Here is a 17,094-nt window from a genome sequence, read left to right as displayed (position 1 = left end):
CAGTTCCAAACGGTGACACTGATGCACTGTTTATGTTTAAATGACTATTAGTGTTCTAGGGGTCACTGAAGGCTCTTCAGCAAGAAGTGATTTTCCCTCTTCCATTCTATCTGTTGGCAGTTGACTCTTCACTTGATGCTAAGCCTTGTTTATTTGCCTTTCTAAAGTGGTAATTTATATCTTGATGATGATGTTGATTTGAGGACTTCTCATACACAAGTCAAACAGGAAGTGCAAGACAAGATTTTAATTGTTAAAAGTTTATCAATAACCTCTTATATACACATAGTTATACACAAAGTGGTTCATGAGTCCCCCATCTTACAGAATTCTGCTGGTAAGGTTGGTTGGCTGAAAATTTCAGTTTGCCTTTGTCATCTTGCAGAAGTGATATTAATACGGAAAATGGCAGGTGGGTGATTGACAGATATGGCTTTCTTCACAGGCTTTACTATTCTTCAGCTGGGCACTGAAAGGAGCCCATATTCATCTGCTGTATCCAAAATTTTACAGATGACTGGGGACTCCACCTTCAACATAAAAGATCAAAATGTTAAAAACTAGAATTACTGACAAACTTCTTATAAGAGATTGCAGCAGAGATTTACAGGAGATTAATTCCAATAGACTGCAACAGCCAGAGTTCTTCAGCATTACTTTGTAAAACTTAATATGCTATAGAGTCAGTACATCGAAGTAAAAAGCACAAATTAACAATGTAATTAATAATAATCCTCCTTTCCTAAGCAAAGGCAGTTGAACAAAAAGCAGTATTTGTTTAGCAACTATTATTAGCACTAAAGCATATGACATGACTCTTTGTGAAGAGTCACCTGAAGGGATCATTTTAAATGTAAAAAAATAGAGATAAAGCAGGTCTAAGGAACACAGAGGAAACTGCAGAATTGCAGCTTAGTAAGATTTAACGATAACACTTAAATAATTGTAACATTTTTCAGTGCATTTGAAAAACCCACCACGTCTTCATCTTTGGCCTCTATGCTCCCTTGTCAGAGGTGGATTGCATTACCATCTGTCAAGAGATGGTAGCTATAAAGGCTCTCATTTCACTAGAACTCTTCCTCTTGTCAAATAAAAGACTTTGTTTTTATTCTTTGGCTGATACAAGTAAAGGCTAAGATCAAAACCGATCACACACTTTCCATATAACGTGGACCATACACCTTGAGACACGCTCTACTAGGCAAGACCTGATCTTACTGAATTCAAATATGTGTTTACATACCCCAAGAATGTATTGGCAAGAATGAGGCTCTAACATATATATAGTTACAGCATGAGGGGATTCAGATTCCTTACATCTGAAAAGAGAGAGAAAATTTTCAATTTATTATCCAAAAAGCACAAATCCAAAATATGGATTTTGTTAGTGTCGATAGCATTTTTTATGAAGCTCAGTTAACACTTTCTGAGCTTTATGAAAGAGAGTCTTTCTCCTCTGACATATGAAACAGAGAGATGAAATGCAAGTTTACATAAAAGGTTAACTTACTTCAATTTCACAGTCACCTGCCTTGGCTTGTCTGTTAAGTCACACACATCTCCATTTCCATAGAAATGAGACACCATCCTGCCACAAAAGTTTGGAATGAGAAAGCTTGGAAATATTAGACACTAAATTCTCAAACGCTAAATTATTATACACACAGCTAAGTTGTGTAATAGAGTATCTCGTAATTCTCCAAATGTTTAACTCCAATATACAGAACAAAAAAGCAATATGTTGYATTTAAATTACTGCAGAAGCAAATCATTGTTCACTATTTGAAGATTTCTTCGCATCATATCCAAAGCATTCAATTATCTTTTCTGATGTTCTATGTTGATTATGGAGAAAAACCTGTATGATCTTCTCTTGATAGTTTGTTTTATCTATTAGTAAAATGAATATTCACAAACTGCAGAAGTGGGCTCCAGTATTTCCTCTTCTCCTCCCACCTTGCAAGTGAGGGACCAGTTCAGGAAGAGCTAACCACAAGAGTAACCAAGGTGCCTGCAATCATACCTAACTGTCTGTGTACCATCTTCTCTGAGATAGTAGGTTCTAGCAGCATTCTTCTTGGACCATTCTATGTGTTCCTCCTTGCTCCAYGTACCCACAACCACAGAAGTCTTGCCACTTTCCTTATCCTAAAAAAGGAAAAGCTGATAATTACCTTGTATCAGAAATTTAACAGTGAGGATGTTTCAATGACAATTAGCAGGTCATTTTTAGAGCAAGTCTTCTGCTGTCAATAATACATTGTTTGTGCATTTGGGACAAAGTACCAACGATCTTGTATGAAGGGTCAAGCCTCAATTTGACTGTCTTTTCATAACAGCCACCTTGGTTGTGTCAGCTGATAAAGGTGTTTCAAAGAACAAAACAGCATCCTGCCTTCCCTGCTTCCCCCCAAAAAAGCATAAAATGTTTTATTCAGCTTTGATCATCACTATGCTTTATCTGACATGGTTCCTACATCTCCCTGCATAAACTCTTCAGTAGCACACTGAGGATTTCTTCCCTTAAATCACTCCTCTCAAACCCAAGATGGGGATTAGCCAAGAAAAAAAGGATGTTCCCTTTCTCAATTTTTTTGAGGYGGATTCTCTAACCTTCCTCCCACCCCAAGATATTGCCTGATCATTATCAAAAAAGCAGAGTCCCCCAAAGCCATGTAGATTCAGCTATTACTGCAGAACAGATTGAGCCTCTCAAAATATCAAAAACAAGGTAAACAGTTGTACAGCTTGTCCAGTAAAACCTGAATTGTTAAAGGTTATTTAACAAAACACAAATATACCTCTCAAGGTCTTGTGGGGGCATGCAATATCTGCTTTGGTAAATATGTTAGGGACATAAAGGAAGAAATCTGTTCAGGTAGCAATTTTATCGTTTTAAAATGAATCTTCTTAAGGAAGCAAAGCGTCTGTTGCAGATTTGCCTAACTTTGAAAAGGAACGGCAGCTTTTGCCTTACACCCGAATGCCACACAGCTCAAAAGGAGTGAAGGAAACGTGGCTTTTTTTGCATGGTGCCTCATCCAGACACAGAAAAGCAAAGTGTTTTGAGGCAGAGAGGAGTTTCAAGGACCTAAAGAAGGCATGCGTCCAAGACAAATTAAGAAAGTTAATGGCTCAGTATGATTGCACATAGAAGACGAAGGTTAACACTACCAGAACATATCTTTACTCAGGACCATCTTTGCTTGTTGCTGTTATTTAAACAGCACAACATCACTTTTGTTGAAAGTTAGCTTTCAAACAGTATATCAAAACTTGTAGGAACACAGAATTTTAAAAGTTTTTTTGGTTTTGTTTTTATATTTCTGCTCTTTTATTATTTTTATTATTATAAATTTCTGTTGCTTCCACTTAAAAAAAGTCCTCACTCTTACAGGCTTTTGCTTTCAATAAGAGAAGCTGTAGCCATCTAGTGGCAGAATACAAAACTGTTTAAACATACCTCATGATACTGATGAACGTATTTCCCATAGCAGAATTCATATTTCCACCAACCAACACCCTGAGAAGAATAATTTCAGTTAGCACAAAAAAGAAAAAAAAAAAAAAAACAAATCCAAAAATCCAAATCCCCAAAACACACAGACACACCAAATTTTCCTCATGACTCTAAATCACTGAGTATTATAGCTGAAAACTGCATACCTATTAGATACCTGATTCAAGGATCGCACTGAAAGAGATTCTCTTATTAGACAAATTGATATAGGCAAGAGATGGAATAGATCAGCTTAAGCGAAGAGAACCTAATTTTTCTGTGGACAGTCTGCTCTTGAAAGAGACTATATTCTTTAAAAGCTATTAGTATCCCCTCAATTTATCAAAAAAAAAAAAAGAAAGGAAAAAAAGAAAAAAGCTTTGTTCTTTCAAAGACAGGGAAGACTTCAGACTCCTTTTCTCTGTTGGCTGTTCTCTGAGTCTCCCTGAGTAAAACTCCTTTTTTAGTGCTTTGTCCTAATTGCTTCCTCTCTTAATGCCTTGCTGAGTTTTCACATTTTTYTTCTTCTTATTAACAAAATTGGTACAGAACATTCTCATCATCTTCTACCTTAATTTCACAGTTTGTTCAAGGAAGTTTTATTTCAACAAAAAGATTAAAGATACCTTTCACTAAATTTAATAGCGTAAACTTACAAGTTCGTAAGTATGGAAGTCCTCCTTATGTCAATGCAAGGAAAGGCAATTATTACGCATGTAATAATGCTCTTAAAACTCCTAAGTTGACATGGCTTGTGCAGTGAAAGCTCTGTTGTTACACTTAAATAGTAAAAGAACTATATTTTTACTTCAGCCTTGTATTTTGCTCAGTATGGCCAGGCAAGAACTAACTACAAGGTATTTGAAAGTCAGGGAAATAACATTTGCAAGTATAAAGCTCCTACTTTCCATGCTTCAGACCAGAGTGAAAGTAATAGGTTTAATGCTCAAAATATACTTTTCCTCACACACACAGCAGAATGACAGTATTTAGTGGGGAAGGGGGACAGAAACACAAATACAGATTGTACAGATACCAGAGCTGGCCCCAAGTAAGTTGTTGGCACAGCACAACACAACACTGCCAACGATATTAGTTTGGAGGCAGCCATGTAAACAAAGCATAATATGCAGAACAAGGACTGGGCAAAAGCAGGTCTTGAGCTTAAATTGAAGGAATATTTTCACTTAAAGCTAAAGTACCTAGAACATTTTTTAAAAAGAAAAATACCTCTTTTGTTATGAGAAACAAAGTCTCTGCTGAGGGAAGAATTTAAACTATTAAAGTTCATAAAAAACTAAAAAAATATAAAATAGTACATGCAAGTAAGAAGTAGTCATTTTATTATACATAGTTTTATTTCTCACCCCATGGAAGCAGTAGGAACCACTAAGAAACTCCTTTATAAGTTGGTCATCAGTCAGTTTTGAGATATGGGTTGTTCCCACAGTTAATAGCTGATGGCTTCCAACAGCAACTGGCTTATGGATGGAAGAAAATTTCTCTTCTTTTGTTGAATGCATTTCTTCCTGAAATTAGAGTATACATAAGTATGTCCATTCAGACTTCATAAATATGTCCATTCAGACTTTATATGCCCCTTGCTAAATCTTAGGATCTATAAGAAGTCATCTAATATTAAAGTGGCAGGTTGTGGGAAAAAATATGAAAGCGTTTTGTCACTGTTTTTTCACAGTCTTCAGAACAGTTGAAAAAAGATGGAAGGTCAAAATACTAGTGACTTAGTAAACTGTAGGCTGAGGAGGCTACAGGTTTTAAACTGGTAGCCCAAACTTAACTGCTTTATTTTCCTTCCAAATAAGGTAAGTCACAGATGATTGCAACAAACTTACTAAAGACCATTTGAAAGAATGACATGGTCTTAGACAGTTGGGGAGAAGAAATAATTCCACTGAAATCAAAGCTAAATGTGTTACAATATAAAAAATAGTACTATTTAAAATTACTTTCCTATTTCAAATTAAAGAAATCCTACCTCCTTAACCCTTCTAAAAGGCATCTTCATCATTTCCTGCTGTTTCTCCAGCTGTTCCAGGTTATGGGGTTTAAGTGGGGATCCCGGTAGTGATTGGCAAAAGATGTCATTCACAGGAGAAGCCCTGAACCTGTCCAAACAAGTTATGGATATACGACTTATGTTCTTTCAAATTTCTCATCATTGTACACACAGGTATGCCAACACACTCTCAGTACTGTTCAGCAGCTCAGAAACCTCTTCTAAAAACTTTTATTTTGGAGTAAAGACCTGATTTTTTATTACGGTTACTACAAATTCCATTGAGCTAAGTTGTGATTATTTTTTGTCTTGCACTTGCACCATCTAAGTCAAGACTACACTGTTGTCATAATAATTAAAACAGATGCAAATACTTTTTTGCCTTGTGTAGTCCATTAAAGCTGGCAGACAGCTAATCAACACAATCTAACCAGTCTTTTGCAAAAGGAAAATGGTGCATATCAAAAAGCAAACTGCATGGTGTATGTATTATGAATGCTGTGTCAACACTCTGAAAAAATTTAGAAGTTGGGACACTCCAAAGGTTAAACTTCATAGATACAGTTCCTATATAATTAAAATAATATATTCTTACACAATCTGGTATGTAAGGCTTTTCATATACTCCTCCTCCTTTATCATCACCCTTTCTTTTCATTACCTCTGTCTGCAAAAAGCAGCTCACCTTAGGAAAGAAATAACTAGAAGATGAAACAGAGTATCACAGCTTTCTCCTTATTTTACACAAATAAAGGGCTCATTAAAACACCAAAAAAGCCTTAACGGAAAATACTCAAAGGTCAACATTAAAATCCTACTGACAAATGATGAACTTGCTTAGCTTTCACTGTCCATCTCATTCAAAGATGTTATTTTGATGAAGCATATTTACAAAACAAACAAGTGGATACTCCTTCAGAAGCAAGATGGCTTTTTGTGACATTCTCCTAGAATGATGATGTGTGATACACAGCAGTAGTTATATAATAATAACCATTATATTTAAAAGAATCCGAAAATACTAGATCAGCAAGTTCTGTACTGAAAAGCCTGGTCTTGAATTTTGTTTAAATAATATTACCGAACAGTAGAAAACTGTAACTACCAGTTACAGTAGAAAAATAAATACTAGTCTTCACTGCCTTCTTCCCTGTCCCCAACTCCCATCTTCCTAAAGAAGGTCAATTTGTACCCAAATAAGACTGACAGACAGAACAAATGGCTATGCTCTTGCTAAACTAATGTGACTGCATTACTGGATAAGATAATAGGTTTAGAGGAAAAGGACTGGTGCCTACAATAGCRCTCAGTGCTGTTCCAGGGAACAGCACATGACAGAAAAAGTGTGCTTAACTTAAAATGAAGTTTGTTTGTTTGAATGTCTGCTGTCACTGAGCAGCATTTCAAGCCTGCTGTATCCACCCTTTATTTACTAGGAAGACATATGTGGAAGAATAAAAATCTTTTATGCTTAGCTTAAGTATTTCTTGCTAGCAGCCAGAAAGCCTTCCAGACCTTCCTGTGGAAGGAAGAGGAGGCAGCAGCTTAAGATCTCTTTTTAAATTAGATTAAAAAAAAAATTGCCTGTCCACCTTTTTGCCTCTGTAAGCATACAGAAGCTTAAAAGACACACAATGTATAATATACAAGTAAGAGTGCAATAAATAAGCACAACAAATAACATAGTACTAATAGATCTGTTTACAGGAACAAAGTGATAAGCGGTACTAAATACTTAGTAGCAGCATCACTTATTTACCTAACTGCCAAGTTTTTATAAAATGCATGATCAAGGATTTTATCTTACATGCTTTGTGCCTACTGCCAAATACTTAGATTAAATATTCAGTTGTTCAGAGATCAGTGTATATGGACAGTTCAGAGCTCCTGTCTGTTATATCCTGTTTCATATGAATGTCACGCACTTCCTTTGCTGTTCTGTTTACAGCCCTTGAAAGGCCAAAAATCTCTACAGTTGAGACTAATGACATATTTTACAATTCAGGCAGGTGAAGAAAGAATCTCAAACTTGATTTTTTGAAAATAACACTGAAATAATGAATTCTTTGTATGCATATGACTTCATATGCAGCTGAAGGTAAGGTAATGAGGCAGGACAGGGACAGATGGGAACTCCTTAAGTTGGGAGTACTGCTAAAATAAATGCTAGTAGCGTTATCATTGAAGTCTGTACATTTGTTTTCTGAAATTCAATAGAGAAGCTGAAATCTATGCACACATATATTGCACATGTGCAACTTGCAATATTTGAATACCATAAAAAAAGACCCCTAAGACCTCAAAATCATAAAATACATAAGAGATTGGGTGTTCTTTGTCTGTCTGTGGCTGTCTCAACCTTCAGGCTCTACTTTATGTTTCTCTGGAATTACAAGGCTAGAAACTTACCTTTGAAAATAAAATAATATTTGTGCTTCTCATATGGGATCGATCAGCAGAGACTTATGACATGCAAATATTGTAGAACTTAAGATGAAAACAGCAAGAGTTGACAAAACTACACTGGCCAACCTAAGTAACATGCAAGTGTCACAGGAAATGTCTAGAAAATTTTGTACAGGAAACCACAGCTGGACATAAGACTTGTATAAACGCATGCATAGAAGTTGATGAAAATTTGGAGTCATAATGTTAGCCAAAATTTGGGTACCATACCTATATTTAGGATGGCTGCACAACAGAGGTGTTAATATAACCACTTCATATTCACAAGTTGTAACTTCTGCTACTGAAAGAATCTCATGTTTAGCTTCTGGATGACAGATGTACATCACTGTACTTGACCTGGGTAGGTTTTGTCTCAAGCTACAAGGTGTACCATTTCCCATTTCTACAGGATAGTAGGGGGTCATCTGTCCTTCTATATTTTTTGTAGGTATCTAGGTGAAAGAAAGTAAAAGTTAGGAATCACAATAAAGTTCCTTTGCCTCTTCTGAAATGGAGGTGTTGCTGCAACTAAACGGGTTCCGGTTTATTACCTCCAGCACAGCACTGTACAAATGCACCAAACCTTGTGATTTGACTACAAAGCTCAGCCACATCTGATTGCAAAAGCAGCGGGAGTCTCTGCACAGGTTGCCTGATGTTTCAGTTTTAAGAAATCTTACCAGCCGAGTGCAATGTTTTGTCAGAGCACCAAGCCCCGCTATGTACAACCTGCAGCCTAGGAGACAAAGACACGTGAGTAGCTCTGCCAGGTTCAGCTTAGGCCTGACCAAGCATGTTACCTTCAGCGTGATGCCATATCATAAAGACCATGGCACCATGCAAAGCCATCCAGATATCTGCAGTCCACCCTTAGCACAYAGCACATATAGTCTGCATTTTTCTTTATTTAGAGTATCCCAGCCATCTGCTACCTTGTCTAACAGAAAGTTAACAATACATACAAAATAAATCCCACTTTATAAGGTTTGAAAGGTTCATATAAAAAACTTTATTTTAAAAAGCTTTTTAAAGTACTTTATAAAGCCCAGGTAAAAGCCTTAAGTTCCCTCTCCTCCATTTTGTACATGCTTTAAGTAAGATTTCTTCAGACTTGTTCCTTCATATTTAAAAACGCTTTTCCAATAGAAAAATAGCAACTSTCATTTAATGGCTTCTGAATACAATAGTTAATAGTGCACAATCATATTTTAATTTTTGTCCAGACAGAATTTTAAGGGCACTAGAAGCTAGTCATAAATGGATCTAAGTGTTCAAGTTTTGTCGAACTTCCACTTTGAAAGATTCATTCCTCAAACTGCTCATCATTCCATCAAAGCCYGCTCTTCTGGTTCCTATCTTGAATGCAGCTAGAGTTCCTGGGCAAAGTTCTGCTTATGCAAAAGCCACGTTAGAATCTATGACACAGATCTTTCTCTACCTGTGTTTTTTGAACTAGTGAATATTATCGGTGCACAAGAAATCAGGCTCTGTGCTAAGCGGTGGTGGTGGTGGTGCCTTCCATGGTCAGGACACTAACCCAAGAGACTTAGAACCCTTTCATACCTCACCTGCTTCAATTACCAAAGCACACGTTAATCCTGTCAAGGCCACTGACTCTCTCCTACTGAAACTGTTCCRTCATGAATGAATGAAGGGATACAATATTCATGAGGTAAAAGAATGAATATGACAGCAGCTTAATTGTTTAGGCACTCCGTTGCTTCCAGTCACTCCTCCACTCCATACCTGAGTATTAAGTCACAGCTAGGAACTGAATATACATTCTGACTGTGTACAAAATAGCTGATAAAAGGAGTACCAGTGCCTTCCCTTCCCTTTTGAAGGAAACGACCTATCTTTCCTTAAATACTGAAGGACTGCCTAAGCATCTCATTGAGGGTCACTGTTGAAGACACCCAAAAGGAGACAGTTGTTRTCTGCACTTAACTGAAAGGCACCTACACAGGATTTAAGATAAAACCTCATCCTTTTTGGTTCTTTTTGGTTGCTTTAAGCACTTCCCTCCTGTGTTATCTGCCCTCTCCCTTTCATGACTACAGATTCCACTAAAATCGCACATCTAAATTCTCTGTTGACTGAAACCTATGTACATCATAAATACTGCTGAAAAAGTTAGCAAAAGATTTAATTTATTCTGAAATGAAGAAAAAATYAGGCTACAAAGAATCTAGTTTTCTTCAACTTTAAAGAGGCCTAAYTGCTGCAGTTACTGGAATGGGCCATGTTCTGTTTGGGTCTGCTTCCCCAACTGCCTCCATAATGCATACCAAGAACATCTATTTTCTGAGATACACTGCAGAAGAGGAACCACTCTCTGATATGTAAATTGGTACCACAAGAAACATGTAGACAAAATTTGATTTCAGCAATTAACRTGAAGGATAAGTGAAAATAAGGTAGGTGCATGTCATTCCACAGGTCAGATTTACTATTGCTGATTCTGAACTCCAACATGCTTCAGATACTTGTTTCACTATAAAGTAAAATAACTCAAAATTAAGTTTTGGACCTAATCAAATAAAAGTTCTCTAATGGARAAGGGAAGCACAGAGTTTTATGGGATGGGTCATCAAGTCAGGTGAGAAATTTTCTACAGATTTAGCAAGACTAGTGCTGTAAGAGTTTGTTAGGTGTTTCTTCATATCCAAAATGCATGGGGCTAACATTAAAGGAATAGGGATCTCTGATGTAGCTTGAAAAATGACTGCTGCTAGGCCATAATGTCACTTTGTGTTTGTGTGTGTATTATCTTCATAGTGGAATAGTAATTCATCTCTCTCAAATTTTAAGATTTGAGTAACTTTGATGTCCTGGAASTGGAAGGGCAAGAAACTTGATGAAACAGATCAATAAACTTTTTGAGATGGGACCAATAATCAAAAGTGAGAAGAGTGCAGCTCAGGAAAGCAGTTTCATTTATTGTAGTAGGGCACTAATTATATAATTTCATCATATTTAAATTGCCTCCACTATTGACGGCAAAAATTAAAATAGATGTTTTTCACTTGCCTCTTTTGCACTCTCTTTTGGATTTTCCTTTTCTTCTTGATCTAGGGAATAATTAAGAATGAGGTAAGCATAAGGTCTGTGAACTTGAAATAAAATTAAATTATATACAAAGAGAAGTTTAGATGTTTTGTGTATTTGCTAGTATTTTGTGTATAAACTATCAGAGTCAGTTTCACTAATGTGCAGGTGCAAAAGAGGAAAGAAAGGAAAAAACCCCAGTGGTCTGGGATTCAGAGCAAACAGAACAAAATACGAGTCAGTAGCTTCTTGAAACAATTTCAYAAGTGTTTCAGACAGGCCAAATTCATCCTTAGCACAACAATAAGGTGATACAGGCCAGAATAATATGTCATTACTGCTGTTCTCTGAGGGCCAGCTGACTATTCCTTTCAGAGTGAGTGAATTTACAGGCTAGGACAGTAAGCAGTAGGCAAGTACTTCAGCCCACCCACTAGTCTCAGCTGGAGGAAGAAGTTAGGCCAGAGTGCATGGTACACTAATGATCATGAAAGTAAGCATCAGTACAAGGCGACTAGAGGCTGGCACAGGTTAAAGCTATCCTTAGCATTCTGAATTGCTTCAGGAGGTAAGCCTGAACGGAGTGCAGACTGTATCAGAAAAAGGCAGCTCTGCTTKGCTGTCACCTGTTCAGTTGTTTCAAGCTTACTGTAATACACTTGTGGATTCATCTCACAATCTGTTTTARTTTTGAAGAGAAGTAGCATGAATTGCTGTATAGGAAGCACAGACAGAATAAAATCTGCMACCCAAGCAGGAAGGACAGAGGGCCAGCATTCTGAGAGTCTTGGATATGATGAGCTGGATTATCATACATGTAACTTCCTAGCATCTAAATCCAAGAAAAGAATTCATAAACTCAAACTAGACATCTGTTTTCTGTACAGCAGTATTTAGGGAAAATTATGTACCTCTGTACAGGATTAATAACAGCACAAACAAACACTGTAACTCCGTAATAAGAAATGCTAAAAAAAATTGCAATGTTTCTAAAACTCTGTTTCTGTTGAGAACTAAGATACCTAATTGAAGGCTGCAGGCAGGCATTCAAAGGCATGGAATTTATAGCTCTCAATCCCTTCTAGGACACAGGCACTCATGTTACCATTTTTATGAGGAGGAAAATGATGGCATCCACTTCTTACATATTAGCCCAGAATTTAAAAAAATGACTCAAAGCTGATATATTTTCCGTTGTTTCCACTGAATCTAATGATGGACACTTAGTTTGTGGGTTTTTAAGAGTTCTTTGAACTAACATAGTGCCAAAATGCTCAGCCCTATATAAAGGAAGCAGATATTGGCAGGTATGAACACAAAACTTTCAGCATTTACAGTAATTTGCTAGAAAAAAAGGAAGCGCTTAGAAAAATAGCTTGGGACTCAGCTACCTAAATTCCACTGAAGTTTCACTTCAGGCACTTAAATATTTTTGCAGATCTGTTGCAGAACTCTAAAAAAAAAATCAAACAATTTTAAGAATCAAATCCATYTGCAAAGGCTATAAAAGGTTAGTTTGTATACTATGTTTTATTAAAGAACAGCAGAGCCSAACATATGCTACACACTCTGAACTCTGTTTATAGCTCGAAAGACACTTCCCCTCACCCAGAAAGAGGGTGAAGTAGGCTACATTATATCAAAAAATGAGGTCAAGCACGTATCAGATCAACTACATATTTTCTCTACCTAATCCTAATTAACTATTGTATTTTATATAGTATGGCAAAACTGACAAGATGGATGTGATGTAAGGCACTGAAAAGAAATTTATTGAAAACAGATTTTCAAAGAAAGAGTAATCCACAGAATTCTACTATCCTTTCACATTGGAAAGTTTTCTACAGAAGTTCCAGCGGATTTCTCAGAATGTAGTAGTTAATACCAGAATCAGCATCAACAAAATAAATAAACTAAGACAAACCTGGTTCTGACAATGGGTTCTTTATCATCATATTCCCAAGATAGTATTCTTGGATGTTTATTTTCTACAATTAAAAAACAAAAGTTAAAGTTTTTCAGTTACCATTTTCCATATATAATTTMAATTCTTTTTGAGAAGTTAAGCAGGTTTATGGCAGCCAAAAGGGGACAGAGACTATCAAATTTTAAGAAACCTACCTGACCAGTTTCTTTCTCCTCATGATATTGACGGATATGTTTTCCATGGCAGACTTCATAAGTCCAGTAAGATTCAATCTTTAAGAAAAAGGGGCGGGAGAAGGGGGAAAAGGGGGAAAAAAWCATTTTCTGATTACATACACTACCAGAAGATGACAATCCCCCCCCCCAACTTTTGACCTTTACAGTAAAAAAATTTGGCCCAAGCAGGGGGATGAAAGCACAATCGCAAATAGTAGCACAGCAAATGGTCTCAGCATTGCCCAAGGATTTTGACTAGGTTGCAAATAGACAAATTTTCATTCAACTCTGCACAGACATAATACAGCAAAAAAAAAAAGAACTGAAGATGTGTTGGAGTTAATTCACTCTTTACCACTGGGGTTAAACTGTAGTGACTCAGCACAGGCTATTTTTGGTCTCTGCTACAGATATCAGCTGTTTACTAGTAGGRCTTGACCCACTTTCTCTTCCTCCTCAAGGACTTCTGTGGGATCTGAAGATTCCATGATCCGTACAACAGCTGGACATTTTTGCTTTCTCTGCTTCTCAATACCCACTTGTTTGGTATTAGATTTGTTCTCAGAATATAAGAAGTGAATTTTAAAATAGTGATGATACTTGGTGAAACATTGGAAAACTTYTAGAATATCTAGAAGTACATTTGATTTTGATCTTCTGAAGTTTTCTGAGGAACGCCTTTCATTATAGACTGTGACACACTAGGGCTTGACTCCTGGAATTTTAAATCCTGGACTCCTGGAACATTTTAAATCCCCATTTATAAATTGTTACTATAGTCACCCTGTTTATTTGAATCCCGAGATCTTCAATTATTTAGACTTTTTATAGTAGTAAGATACAGTCATTAAGATTTAGATTACTAAATTGGATTGAATTACTACCTGAACTACCTTTATCCACAGTTTGTAACTACATTGAACCTTGAATCTTAAAATGGGCTGGCTTGTAAACTTGTGATTAACATGCAAGTTATCAGGATAGAAATAACATACTCTATATGAACAGCTACTTTGCTTAAAAAGAGGTTCCAACAATTCTCCTGGAGTAGGACCTCTGTAATCCTTCTCTTCTTCCTAGAATAAAAAGATATTTTAATTAATTAAAATTAAAGGCATTCTGGTAGTAAATACCCATTTGAAACAATTATGCTTTTAATTTTGCAATAAGGTTTTTTAAAAACTCATTAAGTCCTCCCATGAAGGAACAGTGTTRTGACTAGAAGATAATTTAGTTCAATAAAAAGAGACAAATAAAAGTCACAAATCAAAGTATCAAACCAGCAAAATTCAGTGGTTTTAAGACATACAGATATTGCAAAAGAGTAGTAGCTCTCAACTTGCTCATGTCAAGAGTGGCAGCTTGTGGAGTAAATAGGAAAACTGTATAAAAAATCTTTAATTTGTTAATCAATATTGATGTACTCATGCAGTACAATCAGAAGGTCATACAGCTTTCACTGAATAAAAAAAGTGCATCAGAAAGGCATATAAAATACTGTGGAAGCTTATTTCTGCATATTTTTAACTCTACAAATATGCATGCTATTGAAAAAAATATGCACTGCAAAGTTCTTTAGAACTAAAGATTTCTCACCTATGTTGAAGTACTCAGTACTGTCAATCACCTAGTGTCAAAATGGAGGCCCCTGCCATAGAAGTACGGCTTGTCTGCGCAAGCTTTTGCACGGTGTGAAAACAAGAACCATTGTAGGGACTGAAGACCAATGAGAAACCTCACCAATTTCCAAAGAAAGATGGACCGCCTCAATCTACTTTCTCCTGTATAAACAAACGTGTTCATATGTTTTAAAATTCAAACCCTGAATTGTACAATCAGTTTTCCAATATGGGAGAAGATAATGGAGATTGAAACTTTCATGATCGATACTACTAAATGCACTATGGCAGGCATTCAGATACAGTGATTGTGACAGCAATGTTAACAATCTTTTTAGTTATTTGCTGGCATAGAATTTGACAACRCTACTTAAAATATAAGAAATTTCCAATCAGTGTTGATTTTTGCTGAATTTCCAGAAGTAAAACTCATGACAGAGACTGACAGACCTATCAATTAATAACAAATGATTGCTCAGGTATCCTATCAAATGAGGATTTCAAGACTGTTCAGAGGGCTATACTTTGTATACAGCTAATATCTAATACAAAATGAATGCATCGATTATATGCTGTGAAAATGTTAATCACTCTTTAGATGATTTTTCTTTTATAGRAAAAAGATTATTTATTTTGAAAAAAACATAACAAAAGATGCTGTAGACTTATCTACAGCTTATAATTACGAAAAAAAAAAATCTTCTGAACTTACCTCATTGCCACTGGATATCAGTGGAAGCATACATTTATATTTTTCTTTATCCACAGTGGTCATGATGATGTAGTTATCCTCTTTGTACAGAACACCAGTGGTAGGCTAAGAAAACAAACAGCCTATGAAGTAGYCAGGGTTCTTTTTAAAACGATATTTGTTAAAAATATTCCTGAATGCATGAATAATAAAGTTAATTCTGACTGAYAGGACATGTGGTCCAGAGTATTTCCTGGGTTTTAATTACATCAAAAAAAAAAAAATGGGCATTTCAACTTGAAGCACACAGCTAATATTTGCTTGCTTGGCTTCCTTTCTTCTTTGTTGGAATCCTTCTACTTCCAACCATAATCCTGCTCTCTTCTACACTCATTCTCTTGTATTTCCAATTCTGCCCCAAAAGAAATCCAAGATATTCCAACAACTTCTGTGTAGAATTTGCTCTTCTTTCGCATGTTGTCTGTTTTCTACGCAGAAAGTAAGATCGTGAGGAAAATGACAGTATCTTACTTTATAGTAGGAAAACAGACAATATCTAATACAGTACCTAATATAGTAGAACCACAGACAGTATCTCCAAGTGAAACACTACTTAACAAAAAAAAGGGGGGGTGGATTTTGAGTTTACATGCTTTTAGATAAACTGCTTCCTATGAGTCTAGCTATGAAATAGCTTAATTAAAAAACAACCAACCTCCTCATAGCCACTACCATTTTGCAACCAGCAAAATGGTATTATATTATATTATTATATTGACTTTCAGATCACATTTGCCTGGGATTTTCCCATGTACAAATCCAGCAAACTCAGACTATGAGAGCTAAATTTAAGCTTTGACTCTCTTTGGATTCTTTCTGACTTGGTCACTCACAAGATTCTGTAACCATAAAATACAGTTTACACTAAAAGCATTGTTCAGGGAGAGATTTAATCGGGTTCATTTTCTGATAGCACTGAAAAAGCCATAGGACCTACAGCAGTACAAATGTATTTATTTGCAAAGCACCAAGACAGTTAACAAAAAAAACCAGGAGAACTTATATACAGTTTGTCACCACAAATAAAAATGCATGGCGATCTTTAAACGSAGCTTAGTACGGCTACGCCAAGCACACCCGAAACTGAAATATCCTTTTTGCCACGTGGGACCTTTAAAAATACGTGCAAGGTGTGATTGTATTTATAGCTTCTGAAGACAGAAAGCAGCAGCAGCATATGAATTTAACTACCAGTGTCCTTTAGCAGTTACAGACTGCTAGCTCCTTTGGCAGAGTATTTTGTTAAAGCAGCATCTGGTAAAAAGGGACTTGAAAAAMCACCTTTGCACCAGCAGACGAACGTAAGATTCTTGAGGCAGCGGTTACTGCGTGTATATTGCTAAATGCCCCGTCTAAACTCACAACCTTGACAGTCCTGTCAAGAAAAACCATAAAAAGGGGGAGAAAACCCGCCTTTTCCCGGCGCGCCCGCCCGCCCCGCCGCCGCGGCACCCACCAGGCTGAGCTCGGTGCCGGGCCAGTTCACCCTGAAGGGGATGTCGTCGCTGAGCTGCGGCGCGGCGCGCCCGCCGCCCGCCGCCCCCGCCGCCAGCAGCCCGCACAGCAG

At 36.7% G+C, this 17,094-nt stretch overlaps 1 protein-coding gene across 1 annotated transcript in view; it reads right to left on the bottom strand.

Moving 5' to 3' along the window:
* Window positions 1-232: 232 nt before the first annotated feature.
* Window positions 233-17,094, bottom strand: part of ERLEC1 (endoplasmic reticulum lectin 1) — an 18,841-nt gene continuing 1,979 nt past the window's right edge. Inside the window, exons 3-16 of the mRNA XM_085317247.1 lie at window positions 16,984-17,090; window positions 15,489-15,593; window positions 14,153-14,233; window positions 13,137-13,214; window positions 12,940-13,003; window positions 10,998-11,038; window positions 8,196-8,419; window positions 5,499-5,628; window positions 4,870-5,031; window positions 3,467-3,526; window positions 2,027-2,151; window positions 1,514-1,591; window positions 1,247-1,322; window positions 233-530 (exon numbers count right to left, since the gene is read on the bottom strand). Of these exons, the coding sequence (XP_085173373.1) occupies window positions 459-530; window positions 1,247-1,322; window positions 1,514-1,591; window positions 2,027-2,151; window positions 3,467-3,526; window positions 4,870-5,031; window positions 5,499-5,628; window positions 8,196-8,419; window positions 10,998-11,038; window positions 12,940-13,003; window positions 13,137-13,214; window positions 14,153-14,233; window positions 15,489-15,593; window positions 16,984-17,090 (1,403 nt within the window). The 3' untranslated portion in view covers window positions 233-458. The remainder of the gene's footprint in view (window positions 531-1,246; window positions 1,323-1,513; window positions 1,592-2,026; window positions 2,152-3,466; window positions 3,527-4,869; window positions 5,032-5,498; window positions 5,629-8,195; window positions 8,420-10,997; window positions 11,039-12,939; window positions 13,004-13,136; window positions 13,215-14,152; window positions 14,234-15,488; window positions 15,594-16,983; window positions 17,091-17,094) is intronic.

This window comes from Rhea americana, unplaced genomic scaffold (genome assembly GCF_003343005.1).
Source record: "Rhea americana isolate MKP2758 unplaced genomic scaffold, rheAme1 scaffold_490, whole genome shotgun sequence".
NCBI classification, from domain to species: domain Eukaryota; kingdom Metazoa; phylum Chordata; class Aves; order Rheiformes; family Rheidae; genus Rhea; species Rhea americana.
Note: the sequence above shows the minus strand (reverse complement) of the source record. Positions and strands in the feature narration are given on the sequence as shown.